The sequence below is a fragment of the Sinocyclocheilus grahami genome, unplaced genomic scaffold (genome assembly GCF_001515645.1).
Source record: "Sinocyclocheilus grahami isolate Dianchi unplaced genomic scaffold, SAMN03320097.WGS_v1.1 scaffold118.1, whole genome shotgun sequence".
In the NCBI taxonomy this organism is placed as follows: domain Eukaryota; kingdom Metazoa; phylum Chordata; class Actinopteri; order Cypriniformes; family Cyprinidae; genus Sinocyclocheilus; species Sinocyclocheilus grahami.
This window is the reverse complement of record NW_015505297.1, coordinates 2,181,543-2,201,088: the sequence shown is the minus strand read 5'-3', so window position 1 is coordinate 2,201,088 and position 19,546 is coordinate 2,181,543. Positions and strand designations below refer to the sequence as shown.

The 19,546-nt window shown below is 39.1% G+C and overlaps 1 protein-coding gene across 1 annotated transcript in view; it reads right to left on the bottom strand.

Annotated features, from left to right (window-relative positions):
• The window catches only part of LOC107589631 (ral GTPase-activating protein subunit alpha-1-like), an 83,844-nt gene that overhangs the window by 47,608 nt on the left and 16,690 nt on the right, over window positions 1-19,546 (bottom strand). Inside the window, exons 4-17 of the mRNA XM_016278130.1 lie at window positions 15,364-15,421; window positions 14,267-14,310; window positions 13,822-13,999; window positions 12,859-12,974; window positions 12,337-12,475; window positions 11,981-12,189; window positions 10,174-10,419; window positions 9,629-9,799; window positions 8,921-9,046; window positions 8,510-8,658; window positions 7,592-7,715; window positions 6,343-6,580; window positions 6,022-6,186; window positions 3,283-3,459 (exon numbers count right to left, since the gene is read on the bottom strand). Coding sequence (XP_016133616.1) covers window positions 3,283-3,459; window positions 6,022-6,186; window positions 6,343-6,580; window positions 7,592-7,715; window positions 8,510-8,658; window positions 8,921-9,046; window positions 9,629-9,799; window positions 10,174-10,419; window positions 11,981-12,189; window positions 12,337-12,475; window positions 12,859-12,974; window positions 13,822-13,999; window positions 14,267-14,310; window positions 15,364-15,421 — 2,140 coding nt within the window. The remainder of the gene's footprint in view (window positions 1-3,282; window positions 3,460-6,021; window positions 6,187-6,342; window positions 6,581-7,591; window positions 7,716-8,509; window positions 8,659-8,920; window positions 9,047-9,628; window positions 9,800-10,173; window positions 10,420-11,980; window positions 12,190-12,336; window positions 12,476-12,858; window positions 12,975-13,821; window positions 14,000-14,266; window positions 14,311-15,363; window positions 15,422-19,546) is intronic.

Genomic DNA, 19,546 nt, shown 5'->3' with positions numbered 1-19,546 from the left:
CAGCACTATTGCCCTTTAAACACAACCAAAATCCTTTCACATTAAACGCTAAACCAGAACACGTCAGGAAAAACTAAATCTTTAATGGGAGCCAACCACAAAACTGATTTCATCCAGTGAAGCGATGCAGTTACTCACAGTTCATGCAGTCTCAAACCGAGACAGACAGAGAGAGAGAGACAGAGCAAACCCTGGAAATCCAAACCTAGGAGTTAGTGAGCCTTTATGTTAACTGAGGTTAAAGTGAGACAGCAGTGAGTATGTTAGAGGAGCCACCCACAGCAAGACGAGGCAGCCTTCATCCCAAAGCAAAGGGTTAGGTAGCCACTGGTTAACAACAAATTATATGAACACGGCAGCACAACAAGGTGGGGCCGTGACTTTGGGCATTTCGGTACTTCTAGAAGTCTAGTTAGTTTAGACTACAAGCTGTGTTTAAGTCATAAGGGCCCTGATTAACTAATAGCTTTGTGCAACTGAACTGTCCACAGGAGCCTCTCTAAGGTGATTCCTGTTACTACACTACAGGAAGGCTGGCAAGCTTTTAACACAGTACCACAAGAAAACAGTGCTATTTGAGTGATATGGCCATACAAAATGTTGCAACTAAACCAACTGTATTGTTACAAATTTTTATCACTCTTAAATGAAAATTCTGTCATCATTTATGCATTCCTATGTTGTTCCAAACATTGTATATCTCAAAAGATTATATAGGGTTCAGAGTGCTTTCTCTCATAACGGGAAACTGTTGAGCTTCAAAAATGACATCATACAAGTAGTGGTGTGTGATATATATTGTCTACAATAATATAATTGTTGTTTTAACAATGTGCAAGCTAAAACTATCAACTATGTCACTCACTTTGCAAAAAAACATGCCTTAAAGCAGGAGTGTCAAACTCAGTTCTTGGAGGGCCGGAGCCCTGCAGAGTTTAGTTCTAGCCCTGCTCCAACACACATACCATAGTTTTCAAATAAGCCCGAAGGACTTGATTAGTTGGATCAGGTGTGTTTAATTAGAGTTGAATCTAAACTCTGCAGGGCTCCGGCCCTCCAGGAACTGAGTTTGATACCCCTGCCTTAAAGAGTCCATGCGTTCACTGCATTATGCAGCATTATTAGAATAGTTAGAATGCCAACGAAAATGGTTTAGAACAAAGCTGGAGCAGAATTGTTGCACAACGGTTTCTTTATTGAATGAATTATGTCTATGAATGAATCATCTGAATGACTGATTCAATTACTTTTTTTTCACTTAATTGTTTTTTGTTCATATTTAAAGTCATTAAAACTTTTAAATAATATCAATGCAATATATATTAAAACAAATATTCTATACACACATACAATTGTAATTGCAGTGCAAATGTATTCATGCTACTTCTTTATATTTAAAGTCTTCATGTTCTTCATATTTAAAGTGTCATTTAATAACTTTAATTAAAAAACATTTAATTTTAGTTAACTTTTCAGTATTAATTTTTTTCTACACATACATACATATACAATCTGTGCAATTATACCATCACATACCATACCATAGGGGGGAAGTCGTGGCCTAATGGTTAGAGAGTCGGACTCATAACCCAAAGGCTGTGGGTTCGAGTCTCACACCCCTATCATATGACATAGAAAACCTAATTTTAAGGAGGGTTTTTTTTAAAGCCCAAATTACTGTTATAAAAAAGAACACTCAGGAAATTTCGCTAAACAACATGGTTATAAAAAATGAGAGAATTATCATTTTTGGGTGCACTATTTTTTTAAAATGACATTATTAAGAATTGTATAGATTAAAACACATAACATTAGGTTATATTAAAGATCACTGTGTTTTATGAATGTGTCGGTGAGCATGTGTGTGCATGTACATGTGTGAGAGATTGACAGAGGGCGAGGAGGTAGGCATGAGGTCGCATGCAGCATCCAGGGGAAGAGGGGCAGCAGAGATTAGGTCCCAGAAGCTTGAGGAGGGGGGAAGCCATCCCACAGGTAGGGGACCGTTGGTCTTTTGGGAGTCTTTTTTTTTTTTGGAATTGAGCTACTTTGAAAGAAAATACAAAAAGAGGCTTCAATTCAATTCGCATTCATAAACTCAAACAGTCACAAGAAGAGAGAGAAAAAAAGGGAAAACGCACAGGCGCTTTGGTCACATTTTTCATGTCTTCCATGTTGACACTGAGCCGACCAAGTCCTCACCTGATGTTTTTCTTCCAAAATAGCCCATTACGTGAGTGTACAGGTCCTTCAGGTGAGCCTCGGTGGCGGGCGTTTTGCTGTAATGCTGGGGCGACGCTGCCTGGGCCTTGGGTTTGGAGAGAGCATGGACCATAGACTTATACACCCCGCCCAAGAGCGCCACCTGCTGCTGCCGTGACGGGCTGCACCCTGACTCCTGAGACCTAGAGCGGAACCCCCGTGGGCGGAGACTTGGGCGGCTGAGTCGGCCGCGTCTAGCCCCACTGATGGAGCCTCTCTCCCGATCGACCGCCTCGCAACAGGTGACCCCCTCCCCCACGCCCTTCGCCGCTGCCCCGCTCGCCCCAACCGAGTGGCTGCTGAAGTGGCCGAGACGGCGGAGACGGATCTTCCAGTGCGCCCCTTTGGGGTCCAGAGGGTTGTGAAACTGCACAGACTCTGTGGATGGGCGGAAGCTGACATGGACACCACCACTGTGGCGTTTATTGGGATCAAGGTGGGATAGTTTGGGCCTGGGTGCAACCTGGGAAGCCTGCGGACTAAACTCGCTCTCACTAGCCCTGTCCGTGGCATTCTGGCGGTGTAGCTGCGTGACTTTGCTGCCCTCTGCTGGTTGCGTACTAACACTCAAATCCCAATCACATTCTTCTAAACACTCATAAAAACTCTTCTCGCTTTGTTCCATCTCTTTATCCCATTCTAATCCCCACTTCCCCCAATCCCCACTTCCCCCAAGCTGCACCTGCCTGTTATCTGCACCTGCTTCCACCTTCACTTCCTCCTTGCTACAAAACTCCCTAAAAGTGCTGAAAACGTCCTCCTCCCCTTCACCCTCGTTTTGATTGCTCGAGGCCGCTGCTGGACAGGACCAATCAGGGATAAAGGGGGGTTGCTGCCCCGGCATCTGGCAGAGATGGTCATAGATGCTTTCGCCCACCTCCAGGGATGCCTGGCTGTCGGGGGGTTGGTGTGGCTCAGTAAGCTGGTGTGGGGTTGGGGAACTGTGTGGGGACTCAGAGGTGGTGGTGGTGGTGGTAAAGTGGGAGGAGTGAGAGGGACTGTCAGAGACAGGAAGTGCACCTTTGACCCGTTCTGCGATGAAGGGCTCCATGATGTCAGAGGTGCTGCTGCTGCGGGGGAGAGGGGGCTGCTCCAGCTCACCGGAGGCGGAAAACACCTCAGACGATGGGGTCTCCTCACTTTGAGAGCAGTGGCGGATCCGTGGCCCACGCTGGACCATGGGAGGTTCCTCCAGGTCTGAACACGAACAGATATGTATCAATCAGCACTTTTAAGGATGCAAGTGTAATTATGCATTAATATGGTCAGTAATATTATCTTAAAGACACAAGTTAAGCAACAAATCTTAAAATTTCAGATACCTAAGAGGTGATAAAAAGACCTAGAGTATTATCATATTAACTGATGCACATTTTACATGCAAAAAAACATGCATACATAAAACACAATTAAAATCTAATTACATTTCAAAATGAATCTCAAGTTGCTCTAGACAAAAATTATGATGAGCAAATGCAGACAAAGGTAAATCCTGTAGAGGGTATTTTTCTCAAAAGTTCTGGGTGTGAAGTGGGATTATACTGGATGAATGGTTATGCAAGAAGGATAATAGTGTAGATTCTCAAAGACGAGGAAAAGCAACCAGTACTACAGACAAAAATGCACACATGCAGGACTCAACAGGTCTGTTGGGTGAAGTGCACACAAAGAAATGGCTGGGTCATATTCAAACCCAAAATTAAATATATGTATTATATCTATATATAAATACATCAAATATTTAATATTTACAAAAAAAAATTATGACAGGGCAGAGGAAGTGCGCACACATACATATCCATGCACATCCATAGGCCGGGATGCAGTCAGAGGTGAGCGTGCCGATACAGGTGTAGAGGGCTCTACCTGACAGCTCATCAGCTAAGGGAGTGAGGACAGAATCAGGCAGGAGAGGGTGTACGGGGTGGATCAGGACAGGTGCGCTTTTAGCACTGCGGATAAAGGCTGAGGACAGCAGACTGTCCCCCGTAGAGCAACTACGCAGAGCTACAGACCGCGCACACACCCAGAAAGAGAAAAAGAGAAGAACGACAAGAAGATGGAGAGTGTGAGAGAGAAAGGGAAATGAGGCAGAGAGATAAGGGGTGATGAGGAACACAGGAGACAATAGGGAGGAGAAAGAGAGGAAAAAAGAGAAAGTGATGGCAGAAAGCACTGAGCATTACAAAGAAGGTAACGAAGTGACCTTATCAGTGCATATCAGATCAGCACTGACGTACACATGAACATCATGTCACAGGAAAATCTAGACTGTGAACTTTATAGGAGAAACATGACGTGTTATATACATTCCATCATGTTTTGGATGAGTCACAGGGTCAGTAAGATTAAAATCTTTAGTCAGTAAGATGCAGCCTTATGCTTTTTTTTAAGCATAAGGCTGCATTCCTATTTATATACTATGGGCAATATGTAGTCTGCTAGATTAGGTGTTAGGTGACAAGGTATTAATATTTCACAATATAAATTTACATCATCACACAATGCTGAAAACAGTATGTGAAAGCACCCAGATGCTATGCAGTATTCACTACCATTCAAAAGTTTGGGGTCAGTAAGATAAAAAAAAAAAAAAAACCTTTTATACAGTAAGGATGCTTTTAAGTTAAAGAAAAGTTAAAGACACGTAATGTTACAAAAGCTTTCTATTTCAAACCAATGCTGTTCTACTGAACTTTCTATTCATCAAAGAACCCTGAAAAACTGTATTACAATTTTCACAAAAATATGAAGCAGTTTTCAACATTGATGATAATAAGAAATGTTCCTTGAGCAGCAAATCAGCATATTAGGATGATTTCTGAAGGATCATGTGACACTGAAGACTGGAGTAATGATGCTGAAAATTCAGCTTTGCATCACAGGAATAAATTACATTTTAAAATATATTAAAATAGAAAATAAGAGAATTCTTTCAAAAACATTTGAAAAATCTTAGTGACCCCCAACTTTTGAATAGTAGCGTATCATTGTACATCATTGCATGCTTTTTGGGTTAATATTACCCACAATCCCTTGCAATATAAAAAAGGAGTTTGTGAGTTCTATTTTGACTTCAGTTGCAGAAATGCAGAGAGGAATACAGACAAGTATGAACATATTAACAGTAGTAATGAATTTTACAGTAATTAATTGAACTAGGAGCTAATGCACATTGTATGCAACATGTATGTGGAATCAAAAGCAACTGCATTATATTATACTATTTCACAATATACTAAAAAGTGTAATACTGACAAAAAATTGCATGCCAAGTATGCAAATCGTGATGCAGTCTGTGCAGTCACATTTATCACTGTTTGCAGAATTTTTATGGGCGAACCCCAGTCATTTAAATAGAACCACTCAACCTGGAATTTCATGTGAGGATGAAACATTTTCCCCAAGCAGATTTCACAATAGGTTCAACACTGATACACTGTTGACCAACAAAAAGGTTGGTTTGAAAGTGACATCTGTGTAAGCAGTGCTATATTCATCTCTACATTGTTGACAATAGACATTTTGGCAAAATTTTGCCAAAACTTCGCTAATGTGACTGCACCTTAAGAAAGGACATAATTTAACGCAATCATGTTCTCTCCTTGTAAATATCTTCATCTTTGCTCATCTTTGTCTTTCTGAACCAGAGTAAGAGTAATGCAGATACAAACATAAGCAAAGGTTATACAATAAAAAAATAAAAATAGTTTTAAACTGACAGGAAGAGAGGACAAGAAGTGTTTGAAGCACACTCACCCACTGTCTTCTGTCTGACATTGCTTCTGGCCTTCTCGATGCCTGGTGAGCCAGCAGTGGTAGCGCTGCGCTGTCTCATGGCAGCAGCTTGGCCTGGTGGGTCTCGACTCCAGCCTTTGGAGAACGACCTATCCACAGTGATTTTCTGGCACTCATGGGCGCCACCTAGAGGGAGCGAAAGTATCATGTAAACATATGATAGTAGTGTTTTAAAATCTTTCAAATGCTTCAATGGCTTGAGTTTGCATGTTGTGCAACTACCTTAGTCTGTGTGCAAGCATAAAAGTACTCGTGTAATTTTGTATTTCTGTACAAACTCACCTTTGCCTTTGTGTTTCTTCTGCTTCTGTTCACTGAGCTTGTCCAGGGGCAGCTCGTTGAGGTCCAGGCTGTAAAGGTTGCGTGCTAGTACCTTGGTGAGTGTCTCCATGGTGAGAGACCACTCAGTGACCAGCTCCTCCCAGCAGGTGAGAGATGAGAGTACAGACAGCAGGTCGTCCCACAGCTCCCGAGAGATGTACACATTCAGATTCCCTTTGATCCAGGCCACAATCAGAGTCTGAACAGGAAGACAGCCCAAAGTATGGACTACATCAGACACTTCAACAGATGAACTAGAAATAATAATTTTAGGTAATTATTTAAATATTAAATTGTATTTATTAGTATTCTATAAATAAACATAAAAATAGCTTTTATTTTTATGTTTTTAGTTTTAATTTTAGTTTAAAGGGATAGTTTACATAAAATTAAAATTCTTTCATAATTTACTCGCCACCCACTTTATCCAAAGTGTATTTTTTGTGCTAAACACAAAAGAAAATATTCTGAAGAATATTGGTAAACAAACAGTTGCTGATAGCCACTGACTTCCATAGTATTTTTTTTTCCATAGTATTTTTATTGAAGTCAATGGCTACCGTCAACTATTTGGTTACCAGCATTCTTAAAAATATCTTCTTTTGAGTTTAAAAGCTGAAAGAAATTCATAAAGGTTTGGAACAACATGAGGGTGAGTAAATAATGACAGAATCTTCATTTTAAGTGAATTATACCTTTAAGTTTGAGTAATTTATGTGCTTTTGTCTCTTTTATTAGTTTTTGTTTAGCTTTAAATTTAAGTTTTAGTTTTAGTAATTTAGTACTTTTACTAAACTTATTTTCAGTTACTTCCCAAATATTTTTTATACATTAATATGTTTTTAAGTTAAAGTTTTTCCATCTCATTTTTATATTTTATTTTGAAATGACAATGAAAAGAATTGTAATTGTTTTAGTTAACAAAAAAAAAAAAAAAGAAGTGACTATCATAGAGCTGATATCTACTGGCTCTCTGTCCAAACCAGATTTCAAACAGCAAGTCATTTTTCTGTTCAACTGAAAGTGAAATACTGCAAAAAGCTAAAGCACACAACATGTACGATGTGTAGTACGTGGTGAGTGTTTCTGGACCAATGAGAATTCACTATGGGCGGAGCCATCCAAAAATGTCTCCTATTCACAATCGTAGAAACAGCTAACTGAAAAAGAAAAAGAAAACTAACTGCCATGGTGTGTTGGTGGGTGGTACCTGAAAAATGGCCCCCGCCAAACGGCCCGATAAAGTGTTACTCTTCTTCCCATGAGGCATAAAAGATGGAGGCCTCTTCATCACACACTCCGTTACCCTTAGCAACACCAGCAAGATCTGCTCCCTGTGACGAACACAAATAAACTCAGGATGAGCAGATACCGTATTGACCCGACGAAAAATTGAAAACGCGGTCGTCTTATATTCAGGGTCTAGACTTTGACATGTCAATAATACACCCACAACAATAGGTGGCGCCAAATACGCATAAAACAAGTGTGCCATGAAATACGTAATGTAATGCGTGTTGTAAAGATTGCGAGTAAAAACAAAGGAAAAAGAAAACCTTACAGCTGCATGAGTCGTGACTGTCAAGTTAGCCTGATGGGACCAAACTCCCTTTGTGATTTTAAAACGTAAGACAGTACCCAGATTTGAAGACTACAGTAAGATTTAACTTCTACTGTTAATAAGATTTTGGTAGGCTACTATTAGATGGATAGCCTAAATGTCCTAATTCATGTTTTTTTTTGTTTTAATGGTATTTCAAAAAGTGTATATTTTTTAAATGTGATTCTTGGTACATTTTACCAGTTTTTACCATACTTTCAAAACAAAAATTAAAATAGGAAAAATATGCAATATGAAAATAATTGAAGACAAAATGTGTTTTACTGAGAAAAAACAAGATTTGGTTTTTAAAAAGCCTTTTTCCAAAAGGTACATCTGGAAAAAGGGAGGTTGTTTTATAATCAGGGTCGTCTTATATTCGGGCCAATACGGTATTCTCTGTTATATTGTCCTCATTTGTAAGTCGCTTTGGATAAAAGCGTCTGCTAAATGACTAAATGTAATGTAAATATTCCAAGCAGACACCTAAGACCAGATTAATGAATTGGAATGCCATAGTCATCATACCAGGTCTTCTGGTTCATGGTTTCATGCATGACCAGACTGCGGTATATATTGAGCACACGCTTGCACATGTCAACATGCTCTTCCAGAAGTGACTTCAGCTCATTGGCTGCCTCCAGAAAGAAGACGTTAGAGGAGTTGGTGATGAAAACCTGCAAGAAAAAAAAGATTGTAGTGGGGAACTGAGACTGGAAGGAGAAATGTTTCACAAATTTTCCCATGAACTGAACTCTGCTTCATCCAAAAATAAATAAGTAAATAAACAGTCTTGCTATTTGACATGCAAAGCTATGTGCATCAATGTTTTGCACAATGCTAATAACTCTTCAATTGCTCTTTGCAGGGTTTGAACCTACAATCTTTCAGTTTCCAGTCTAGGTCGTAAACCACCTGCACACCGGCACCAAAACTCACCTGTAGTGTGGCCTGGATACCAGCATGGACATTATACTCCAATACCTCAGAATCAGAGGATTTACTCCCAGAATTCCTACACCAATTAGGGTTTCGACTGTGAACAGACACTGTGAGCCCAATATCCTACGCATAAAACAAAATAGACACTGATTGCTAAACAACAGCAGTACAGTATTAATAACAGATAATTGCTTAGATAGTCATATATATATAAAAATGTATGCTGTTTTATCTGTTCTATGAAAAAATTAAAATACAAAATAAATATTGTATGATAATAAATAAATAAATTTCACACTAAAATTCCAGTGTTGTTTTCAATGGTGTTATCATCAATATAATATACAGTAAAAAAGTTGGTGAGTATTTAATACTTCAGTAAACCATTTAATCTTTTGTTTTATAATAAATACATACATACATACATACATAAATACTATTTTTATACATTTTATTTTATACTTCAGAAACTTGTTTTAGAAAAAGTACACACTCTTTGAATTGGGGAAAAATAAGCTCTGATGTAAGCTTCTTACATTAACCTAGCCTGATGGAATAATTAAAAAAGTGGATATTAGCCAATACCACCACTGATGTATCAGATGCAAAAAAAAAAAAAAACGGGGACCAAGCTGTTGTGCAGGCTGACTCAGTGTGTAATAACTGCCTTTGCATTCCTCTGTTGTCAACTTCAGAGACACCTACCTCCTCCTCTTTATCAGTTCTCTGCTCGTGGGTGGAGTCCAGCTGGCCTGTGAATCGGTCTTCCTCTGGCTCTCTCATAAACACCGGCTTATCCTGCTGAGAGATCCACTCTTGATACACCCGCACCACCTTACGCATGGCTGCGGCCTCACACATGGGCAGCAGAAACGCCTGCAAAATATAATACACTATTATATTCACAGACAGAATCAGTGTGCAGAGGCATCTGTGACTAAAGAGATACATTAACTGGACATCTTTCCTCACACCAAAATAAAGGCTTTTGTACACATCAAGTGCACCATTTTGAACAGGGTCTTTGAGATCTTCAGAATAAGGGCTATAACAATCCCTATTGATATTTAACATTTCTCACACATAGTAGTTCCTCTTTGTGAACTCTAAATCACACTAGGACAAAGAAGCCCCTTATCAGAACAATCAACCTCTCTCATCACAACTTCTTCAAAAATGAGCCAGACTTCTTCCTTTTTCATTAATATTTAGATGTACTGAAGTCCTTCTGTTCCTCATGATAGGATTACCTGTCGAAAGATTTCAGTGATAAAGTTGACGTTGGTTCTAGAGGAGCAAAGGACCCGGCGCACCACCTCAATGTCTGTGAGGTGCTCTTCGTCCATGCTGCAGAGGCTGGAGGAGCTGGGCTCTCTCTCAGTCAGGGTGCTGGTGTTGGAGTGCGACTGCTCCGGCTCGCCAGTCCCACCCCCATCCAGGCCATCTGGTCTCGGGCCGCCATCCTCCCCTCGGGCAGCCAGGCCCACCGCCGCTCTCTGAAACAGCAGCAACATTGCAAAAATGTGCATACAAAGCTTGATCGATAGCGTTGTGACAATGTGTACGTCGCTTAATAAGACTTTAACTGTTCGGTTACCGGTCCAGACCTTAAAGGGGTACTTCACCCAAAAATGAAAATTCTGTCATCAAATAGTTTCAAACCTAGTTTCAAGACTTCGGTTCACCTTTGAAACAAAAATAAAAATATTTTTAATGAAACCTAACAGGTTTTAACTAAAAGTCCTGGTAACCAAAACTGGAAAAAAGGCATCATTAAATGATGAATTTAATGAAGGCATCATTAAATTAATTCATATGATCCAAGAGCTACGATCGGCCGCATTGCATGTGGTATACACAGAATCTCGTTCTTGTGTCATGCACATGTGCCACATGCTAGAGCAAACCTCATTGGATCTCATTTGTTTGAGTTTCCATGTTTACCATATGTGATGTACTCTATGTATGCATGTCGATCATTCGTAAAATGTAAATAAAAGCCTAAATTAAATCTGTTTCTCATATAAATCAAGCGTACCTCTTCACAAGACTTGGATTAAACTGATATGGATTTGTTTTACAGCAAAGATCTTACTCTGTGTTTCAAAGATTAACCAATGTCTTGCGGGTTTGGAAATGAGGGTGAGTAGTGCTGGGTGGTATGACCAAAAATTTATATCACGGTATTTTTCAAAATTATACCAGATTCACGGTACATGACGGTATATTTTTTTTCATGTATGACCGGGTGTTAACCATATTTTCTACTGATTGAGAGAGGAAATACTGCAGTATATTGACTTAGAATGCCCTATTTTACTGTCATGATGAGTGAATATTGTAAAAAAATACCACACTAAATAGTGACTAAACACGACCCCTTTTAATACATGTTAACCAGGAGTCACTCTCATTTATAATCACGGCATCGTCTGATAAAATTAACATTAACATCTACACTAAAGAGCGGCTATGCGGTTGTTTTGGCTATATTACTTTTTTGTCTCATGCAGCGCACTGCCTGCGTCTGAGTAACAATCTAAAAAAAACAACAAACAAAAAAGTGCATGTGATATTAACAGACGAACTGCGCTCATATTTATAATTCCAAACAATCAGTAAGCGACAGGTGCTAGGAACCAACTGAACCATAGCTAAGGTTTATCCAAAAAAGTCGCTAGGTTTGTCAGTATGAATATTCTATGGAAAAAAGCCGGTAAAGGGTCTGAAAGTTGCTAAATCTAGTGCTAAAGTCACGCTCGTGTGTGTGTGTGTGTGAGATGCGGGAGCTGATGGCAGGGGGCGGTGGATATTTGTGGCGGTCAGTGTGGATATTGTGGATGAGTTCTTCTGCGTCATCACGTTCTATTAGTTCTACAGCTTCAGTTTCAGAACTTTCACGCTTAGTAACACAAGTATACCGCCCAGCACTAAGGGTGAGTAAATGATAACAGAATTTACATTTTTGAGTGAACCATCCCATTAAAAAGTCCAAGTCATGCCAACCCTAAAAGTGCTTTACAACCATTTCTGTGTCATACACCTGTGTATTTTTACCTGGATGTTCTTTGGCACGTTTTCACCTTCCATGCCAGGGATGTGTGTTCCTGTGTTTGACCGTGGCTCCAGCCAGAAGGAGACCAGCCAGCGGATAAATATGACTCTGGCATTGAGGAAGTTCTCTTTAGTGCAGTACAGGGCTTCATTGGTCTCTGGGTCTCTTTTTACAACTATGTAGTAAGGCTTTGGTCTCATGGATGGAACCTCTATTATAAAACAGGACACAAATCCAAATTAGACACCTTATCATCATGAGCAATTATAACTGGCTAAATAGATCCTCAAAAACAATGAGAAATAAAAATTAGGTTTGCTTTGACATAAAGAAGGATGGCATGATCGTTAACTCTTACCCAGAATAGGACTGTACAAACTGGTCTCCTTGGAGAAGTTGGGGAAGATATGAGGCAGGTAATACTTTTTGAAATTGGCGAATAGGAATTTCAACCCCTTCTCGTGGTTCTCCTTGCACTTCCACTCTAGACTTTTGGCCTGTAGGGAGATGGAACACACATGGCAAGCTGAGCACATACACAGCGGCTGGGACAGAACAGCTTGTTTGTGTTATGTGGAGGACAGTGGGGTTGGTGGAGGAAGGCAGTGTGTGGTGCTGTTGTTTATGTTGGGGAGGGTGTGAAGCAGAGCAGCCGTTACAGCGCAAGGGAAACATACCGCTGCAGCAGCGATATCTGTCATCAAATGCATGCAGATTTGGGGTCAGTGGCATGTAAGTTTGGTTTCCGCAGCTTTAGCGTTGGGTCTGCGCCAGCCATGTTAGCATAAGCAGTGTTAGTGGGGGGGGGGGGGGGGGGGGGGCGGGTCTGATTTGAAAGCGGTGGGCGCAGGGGGGGGGGGGGGGGGGGGGGGGGTAGTACCTGGTTTACCATGTATTTAAGTAGAGCCTCCAGGAAGTAGCCAGTGAGATCTTCCTGGGATTTATCTCCTGACTGGGGCGGCACCAGGGGACTGATGTCCTCTGGAGTCACTTGAGCTGCAGCGACGGACAAAAAGATGTTGGAAAGGGTATTTTTCATGTAAAACATTTTTTACATTTATATTTTGATGTAAGAATTTAAATTTAGTTTACTATGCAGAGACAATCAACATAAATCTCCCTGCACAGTGCACACAAAACATTTATTGAACTTAAGCTGCAGAACAGAGTAATTCAGAATTAGTTGTGGTTCTGATATCACAACCATGAGCCAGTGTTGTTTATTAACTAAAACTATTAAAAATCATTTTTGTTAATTGATATCACACTATAGTAAATAAAAATTAAAATATTTGTTAAAAATATAAATGAATATTAGAAATGTTGCTCTGGCAACTAAGAGAAACAAAATAAGTTTAAGTACTAAAATTATAAGTAATAATTAAACTAAAAATAAATTAAAGCTAAATAGAATAGAAATAATACAAAATAGAAAAAAATTACAAAGGCACACAGTAAATTTAAACTAAATTTGAAATTAAACCAAATCATTCAAAATATTAATAAACACTTTAATAGCAAATAAATAATACTAAAATAAAATTCGCATGCAATCAATTTAGCCAGTCATCACAAAAGTAATTTAAATAAGTCTTAAAGCTACAGAGGCAAAAAAAAAAATCCTGTTTAATTTTAAATGTCAGAGAGAGGATGGAAAATGGTTATGAAAAATGAAATTATGACTATTTTGGTGAAAGAAATCTTGAATAACATTAAACATGGCCTTTAGAGACGAAATAAAAATATTACAAAAGTGTAACAAAAGCTCTGCGAAAGATTTTGAACATCAGATTTTATTATCTGATTGGGACATAAGTTGTTAGAGACAGCAAACGACACTCACGCTCCTGAAGGTTAAGGGGAGGGCTGATCAGATTATCCAGGGTTCGAGGGCCAAGCTCGGACTGTGGTGCAGGGAATCCTGGTATTAGACAGGCGAAGATCCAGAGCTGCTCTCTCAGAGCGTTGTGCTGCAGAGCCTGCATCCACAGAAGGAAGAGACGCACTCCTTCCCTCCGGATCTATACACCACACATACAACCACATTATTGGTTAAAATGATTTTTTGCAGCCCTCTCAACCTTGTTTATGTCAGCAGAAAAAAAACCCTGAATGACATGAACTGAATAAATATGCACACTAAGACAAAACCATTTAAGAAATAATAAGGACAGCAAAATATTTCTTTACATTTCTTTAAAAAAGAACAACCGCTCACACAATGACAATGTTTATTGAGATTTGGACTTTTTATATCATAATGTAAAGAATTTTGTAACATTTAATACCTTTAGGGAGTTTCCCGTGTGTAGCAGTTTCTTCAGAATGAGACCTATGAAGCAACACAGTAGTTTAAGCTGAGGAACAAATTCATAACTTCCAAATGAGCTGGCTATCTAGATAATTCTGGAAAACATGTTTGCTCTGGTCTCTTTGCTTATTATCTGTCAATTATGTTTATTTGTTTGTATGGAACGTGGGTTTATTGAGAAAAGAGCTAAATAAAATTAAACTGAAAATTCTTCATGTTATTGTCACATATTGTTTATCTCACTGATGAAGGACTGTAATGTCAGAGTTCTCGGTCAGATCTGGGTGTTTCTGGGCCCCAGGTCCTTGGCATTCTCTGTGTTTATCTTGGTGGTCTGTGTATCCTTCTGCTAAAAGACTTCAGAGCAGAGGAAAAGGAGAGACCACCTCAACCAGGCGCAAAGTATCATTTGATACATCAGATTTCTTCCATGTTAATTTGAGTTTTCTGCCCTAACTATTATGTGACTTGGTTTCTATTTTAGCGTCGCCCATAGTGAAAGCTCATTAGTCCAAAACCACTTTCCATTTACACTACCGTTCAAAAGTCTGGGGTCAGGAAGAATTTTTTTACAATTAGTATTTTTACTTCAGCAAGGATGCATTAAATTGACAAAAGTGACAGTAAAGACAATTATAATGTTACAAAAGACTTCTATTTCAAATAAATGCTGTTCTTTTGAACGTTCTATTTATCAAAGAATTAAAAAAAAAACAGTTCCACAAATTTATTAAGCACAACTGTTTTCAAAATTGATAAAAAATGTTTCAAGAGTCAAATCAGCATATTAGAATGATTTCTGAAGGATCATGTGACACTGAAGACTGGAGTAATAGCGGCTGAATATTCAGCTTTGCATCACAGGAATAAATTTAATTTTTAAATATATTCATTTAGAAAACAGTGATTTTAAATTGTAAAAAATATTTCAAAATATTAGTGTTTCTACTGTATTTTCAATCCAATAACGCCGCCTTGGTGAGCATAAGAAATGTATTTAAAAAATCGTATCTACCCCTAACTTTTAAACAGCAGCATTAAAAAAAAAAAAAAAAAAAAAGTAGAAATGTTCACCTATGCTGTGGAACTGCCATCTTCCTTGTATTCGCTCTGGTAACAGCTGTAGGATTTTCTGCAAGGTAAGCACATGGATTTGACTGCAGACATGCCTATATATACTCATGTTAGTACATGCATTTAAACAACTCAATAAATGTAACAAGAGATTGAAAAATGTTGTGAGTGTAGCACATTTTTACATTTCAAAACAGATGAACAGATTTGTGCAAACACGCATTACTAGGCTTCCTTGTGACATTGCAACAGGCTGGAATGTTGCAATAGCTCTTCTACACATAGACATCATGCCTGTCTCATCATGATGGGGCATCTAAAGTGTCTCCAGCCTTCACCATTACAAACAGCCCATAGGGACATACCAGGTGAGCAAAACAGCCCATAGGGACATACCAGGTGAGCAAAACAGCCCATAGGGACATACCAGGTGAGCAAAAGCTACAGCGTGACTCATAAGAAGCATTTAGGGTGTGGCAAAGAACACCTGTTTTCTGTTTGAGAGACTTACAATTATCTGTCAGGTGCACGTCAATCTCTCTTATCAATGATCTCATTACTGATGAAACTGATGCCTCAGTAAATATGAACTTAGTGGATCATACACGTAACAGTGCAAACATTCATACTTTACACAGGAGAAAATGTCACAAAGAAACCAAAGCTGATGAGATTGAGCTAGTGTGTGTAAATAGCCATCAAGTGATTATCTACATTTCTTACCTCAAATATAAAAAGAATAGAATCAAGCTCTTCACGTTGCGATTTGTGACCTGTGGGAAAAATAAAAACGAACACAAAACATACTGAACGTCACCAAGGGATCACAGAAACCCACAGGGCTGCTATTAATAGCTCAACAAACAAGGATTACGTATCTGTGCTGGAAACATGGGACACTCAACATGTGGGATCAAGTCCAGCTGCTCAAAACAATCTTTTTAATAAATTTTATTGAAAGATATGCAAATGTTAAGAAAATAAAGCCGGACAGAGAGTGATCAATACCCTAACAATTCTTTTGTTGTCAAGATTTTATAATTTAAAGTTAAATGCATATTATAGATCTTATTGTGAATGATTTATCCATGTATACATTTCTTTCTTTTTTTATTTACAATTTTGCTGAACTTGTAATTTAATTTTAATCAAAATGTCATACAGTAAATTGATCATCTGGTGAAATGACATATGCCGCACTTCTCCAATCATTTTGATCACTTAAACCCTGCCTTCCTTACAACTGACTGTAAGCTTGCATTCAGATCTGCCTCCATTCAACCAACAACCAATGGATAGAACCAAGATCTCGTCTTACAAGTTATTCTTTTTCAATAATCCTTTTGATTTTAATATATATCAGAAGAAAACCTACTATGCAAGAACATGAACATGGGTGCTTCTAGATACAGAAGCTTTTTCACATGTTGTTGAATTCAGAATTGCATCAGAAACTAGATATGTACATTTTCTGAAGAAAATGTGAGTGGTGGCAAAACTCAGCACTGCGCAGGTGGGGCCTTTTTTTTTTTACTTTTAACAATTAGATTTTTGTATGTTTTAACGCCATGTTTGTAACCATTCAAAGTTAACCATTGCTAGCATGTGTAGCATGTTGGAAGTCCTGTGTGCTAGCATGAATCAAATGAGCCAAGCCCCATGTATATACGATGTTCTGATGCAGAGATATAGGTCTTGCTAAATGGTTGCTAGGGTACTCTGTTTGGTTGTTAGGGAGTGGCTTGGCAGCTACCAATGATGAGGCTGCTTGCCAGTATGAATGATATAAACGAACCCCCATGTCTCTATGACATTCAGATTTGAAGATATCCCTCTTTAGGGTACTCCACAATAGTTGTTAGGGTGTGGCTAGGAAGTGGTGAAGGTAATTAGTGATTGCTATTTATTGCCCTGAGTCAAACAAGTCCACCCCCATGTCCCTATGACACTGTGATCCATAGATATCCATCTGGTCCTTTTATAATGGCAGTCTATAGGATCAGTTGCTAGGGTGCTCTAAATAGTTGCTAGGGCATGGCTTGATAACTTCACAGTGATCCTGAAAGACTGATTGGTTGCCTGAGTAAAATGAGGTCACCCCCATGTCTCTTTGACATTGTGATCCACCATAGTGGGAAAAACACGTGTGCTCAGTTCCTTCACCATAGCACGTCTATGGGGTGACTTTGGGGGGGCTCTTGCACCCCAGGGTTACAACGTATGCCCCATTGGGAAGTATGTTCTTGTACAGCTTGACAGTCTCTTCAAATGTGGTGAGCCACATGTTTCTACAAAATCCTTTCTCTGTACTACGACCCGTCAAATTTGGCCGCAATGCAAAATCTAAGGGATCTTTTGCCCCCTGTGCGAACATCGTACACCCGATCGCTTACAAATGTCATAGCACACCTCTTCTCAATAAGCCACACAATTGTATGCCTCTTTCATGGGTCTGTGACAAACAGTGTGGGACGAGTTACGTGCCGAAGTTTGTCCGGAATCTTTAATAATAAAAGACAAGTGAGATATAGTGATGCTTCGCTTTGCAAGCACCGCTAATTAATTTATAATGCAGTGCAAATGTTGTCAGTAGGGATGTAACAATTTACCGCGAGCCGGTCGAAAATCGATTCAAATATGTGACGATTCAAATCGGTTGAGGTGCCAAACAAATCGCGATACAATTGGAGTAGGAGTTATCTCTGAGGGGAACTGACTATCTTTAGAAAAGTTTACGTGGTATTTTCTTTTCATCTTGCCTTTGAACAATGCATATTAAAGTAGCGTTCATAGCTGCTTTGTTTACAGCAGTAACCCAGGAAACACTGCATCATTGCTGTTCATCAGCGCCACCTGCTGTCAGAGAGTGAATCTGTGTCTCATTCAGCTCATCTGCTGTTTCGTTCAGATATGTTTTATGTAGCATAGTTTCACAAAACTAAAGTCAGACCATTCTGTTTTTGCTTCAAATTTCGAAATTATACAGTCTAATTTAGATTAAAAACTACTTATGCTACATGTATGCAGCATCTTTGTTAGGATCATGATTAAAATCCAGTGGTTGCCTCTAATTTTAAATGGAAAGAGCACAAACAAATCCTTAGTTTGTCAGCGCCACCTGCTGTCAGAGAGTGAATCTGTGTCTCATTCAGCTCGTCTGTGGTTTCATTCAGATGTGTTTTATAGTTTCACAACACTAAGGTCAGATCATTCTGTTTTTGCTTCAAATTTCGAAATTATACAGTCTAATTTAGATTAAAAACTACTTATGCTACATGTATGCAGCATCTTTGTTAGGATCATGATTAAAATCCAGTGGTTGCCTCTAATTTTAAATGGAAAGAGCACAAACAAATCCTTAGTTTGCTCATATTAAGAGATTTCTTTCGTGTAACTTACTGTGCGTTCACACCACCGCCGTCGAGTGTCAAAAAACGCTCTGGCCGCCCTGCCAACAACGCTGTAGAAAGATTTGTGGACGCTCTCGACGTAGATCGAATGCTTCTCTTGTATTTAAAGGGGTCGCAAAGCAAACAAGCTTGTTGATCTTGTGCAGACTGACCACAAGGAGGGTAACGTGTTAAGTTATAAGTTAATTAAATCTTGTTGCGGACGAAGTATTAAGATCCTTTACCTAATAATGTATAAAGCACTAATACCACACTGTAAAAATACTCTGATACAAGTAAAAGTCACTTAAGTAAGTATAATCTGGTATAAACATTACTTAATGGAAGTATAATCAGCAAAATTTATTTAAAGGTTTAAAAGTGAACTGGGACTATTATACTATTATTTATTATATCATTAGATTATCATTCCTATAACGTTAATGCACATCAGCAACTCACCAGGAACACCAACAATCTCAGACACCTTGGTCCACGCATCCTTTTTTTTATGTCCCTGTACGCAAACATTACGTAGATTATTGGGAAACCCGCCACAGCAATAATCAACCTCTCCTCCATTTTGCTTGGGAACTAATGTGGTCGGAACCAAAGTTTACAGGACTGTGTTCTCTGGAATCCTCTCAAGCGGTGGACTTCTACGTTCCGATTGGTTGCCGCTGAACCGCGTCATAGCTCATTACCATAAAGTTGACCTGATTTTAAGTCTCCTCGACACCCTCAACGTCCAAGACGTGCCGCGTCACTGCTCGACGCCGGCTCACATTGAAAAT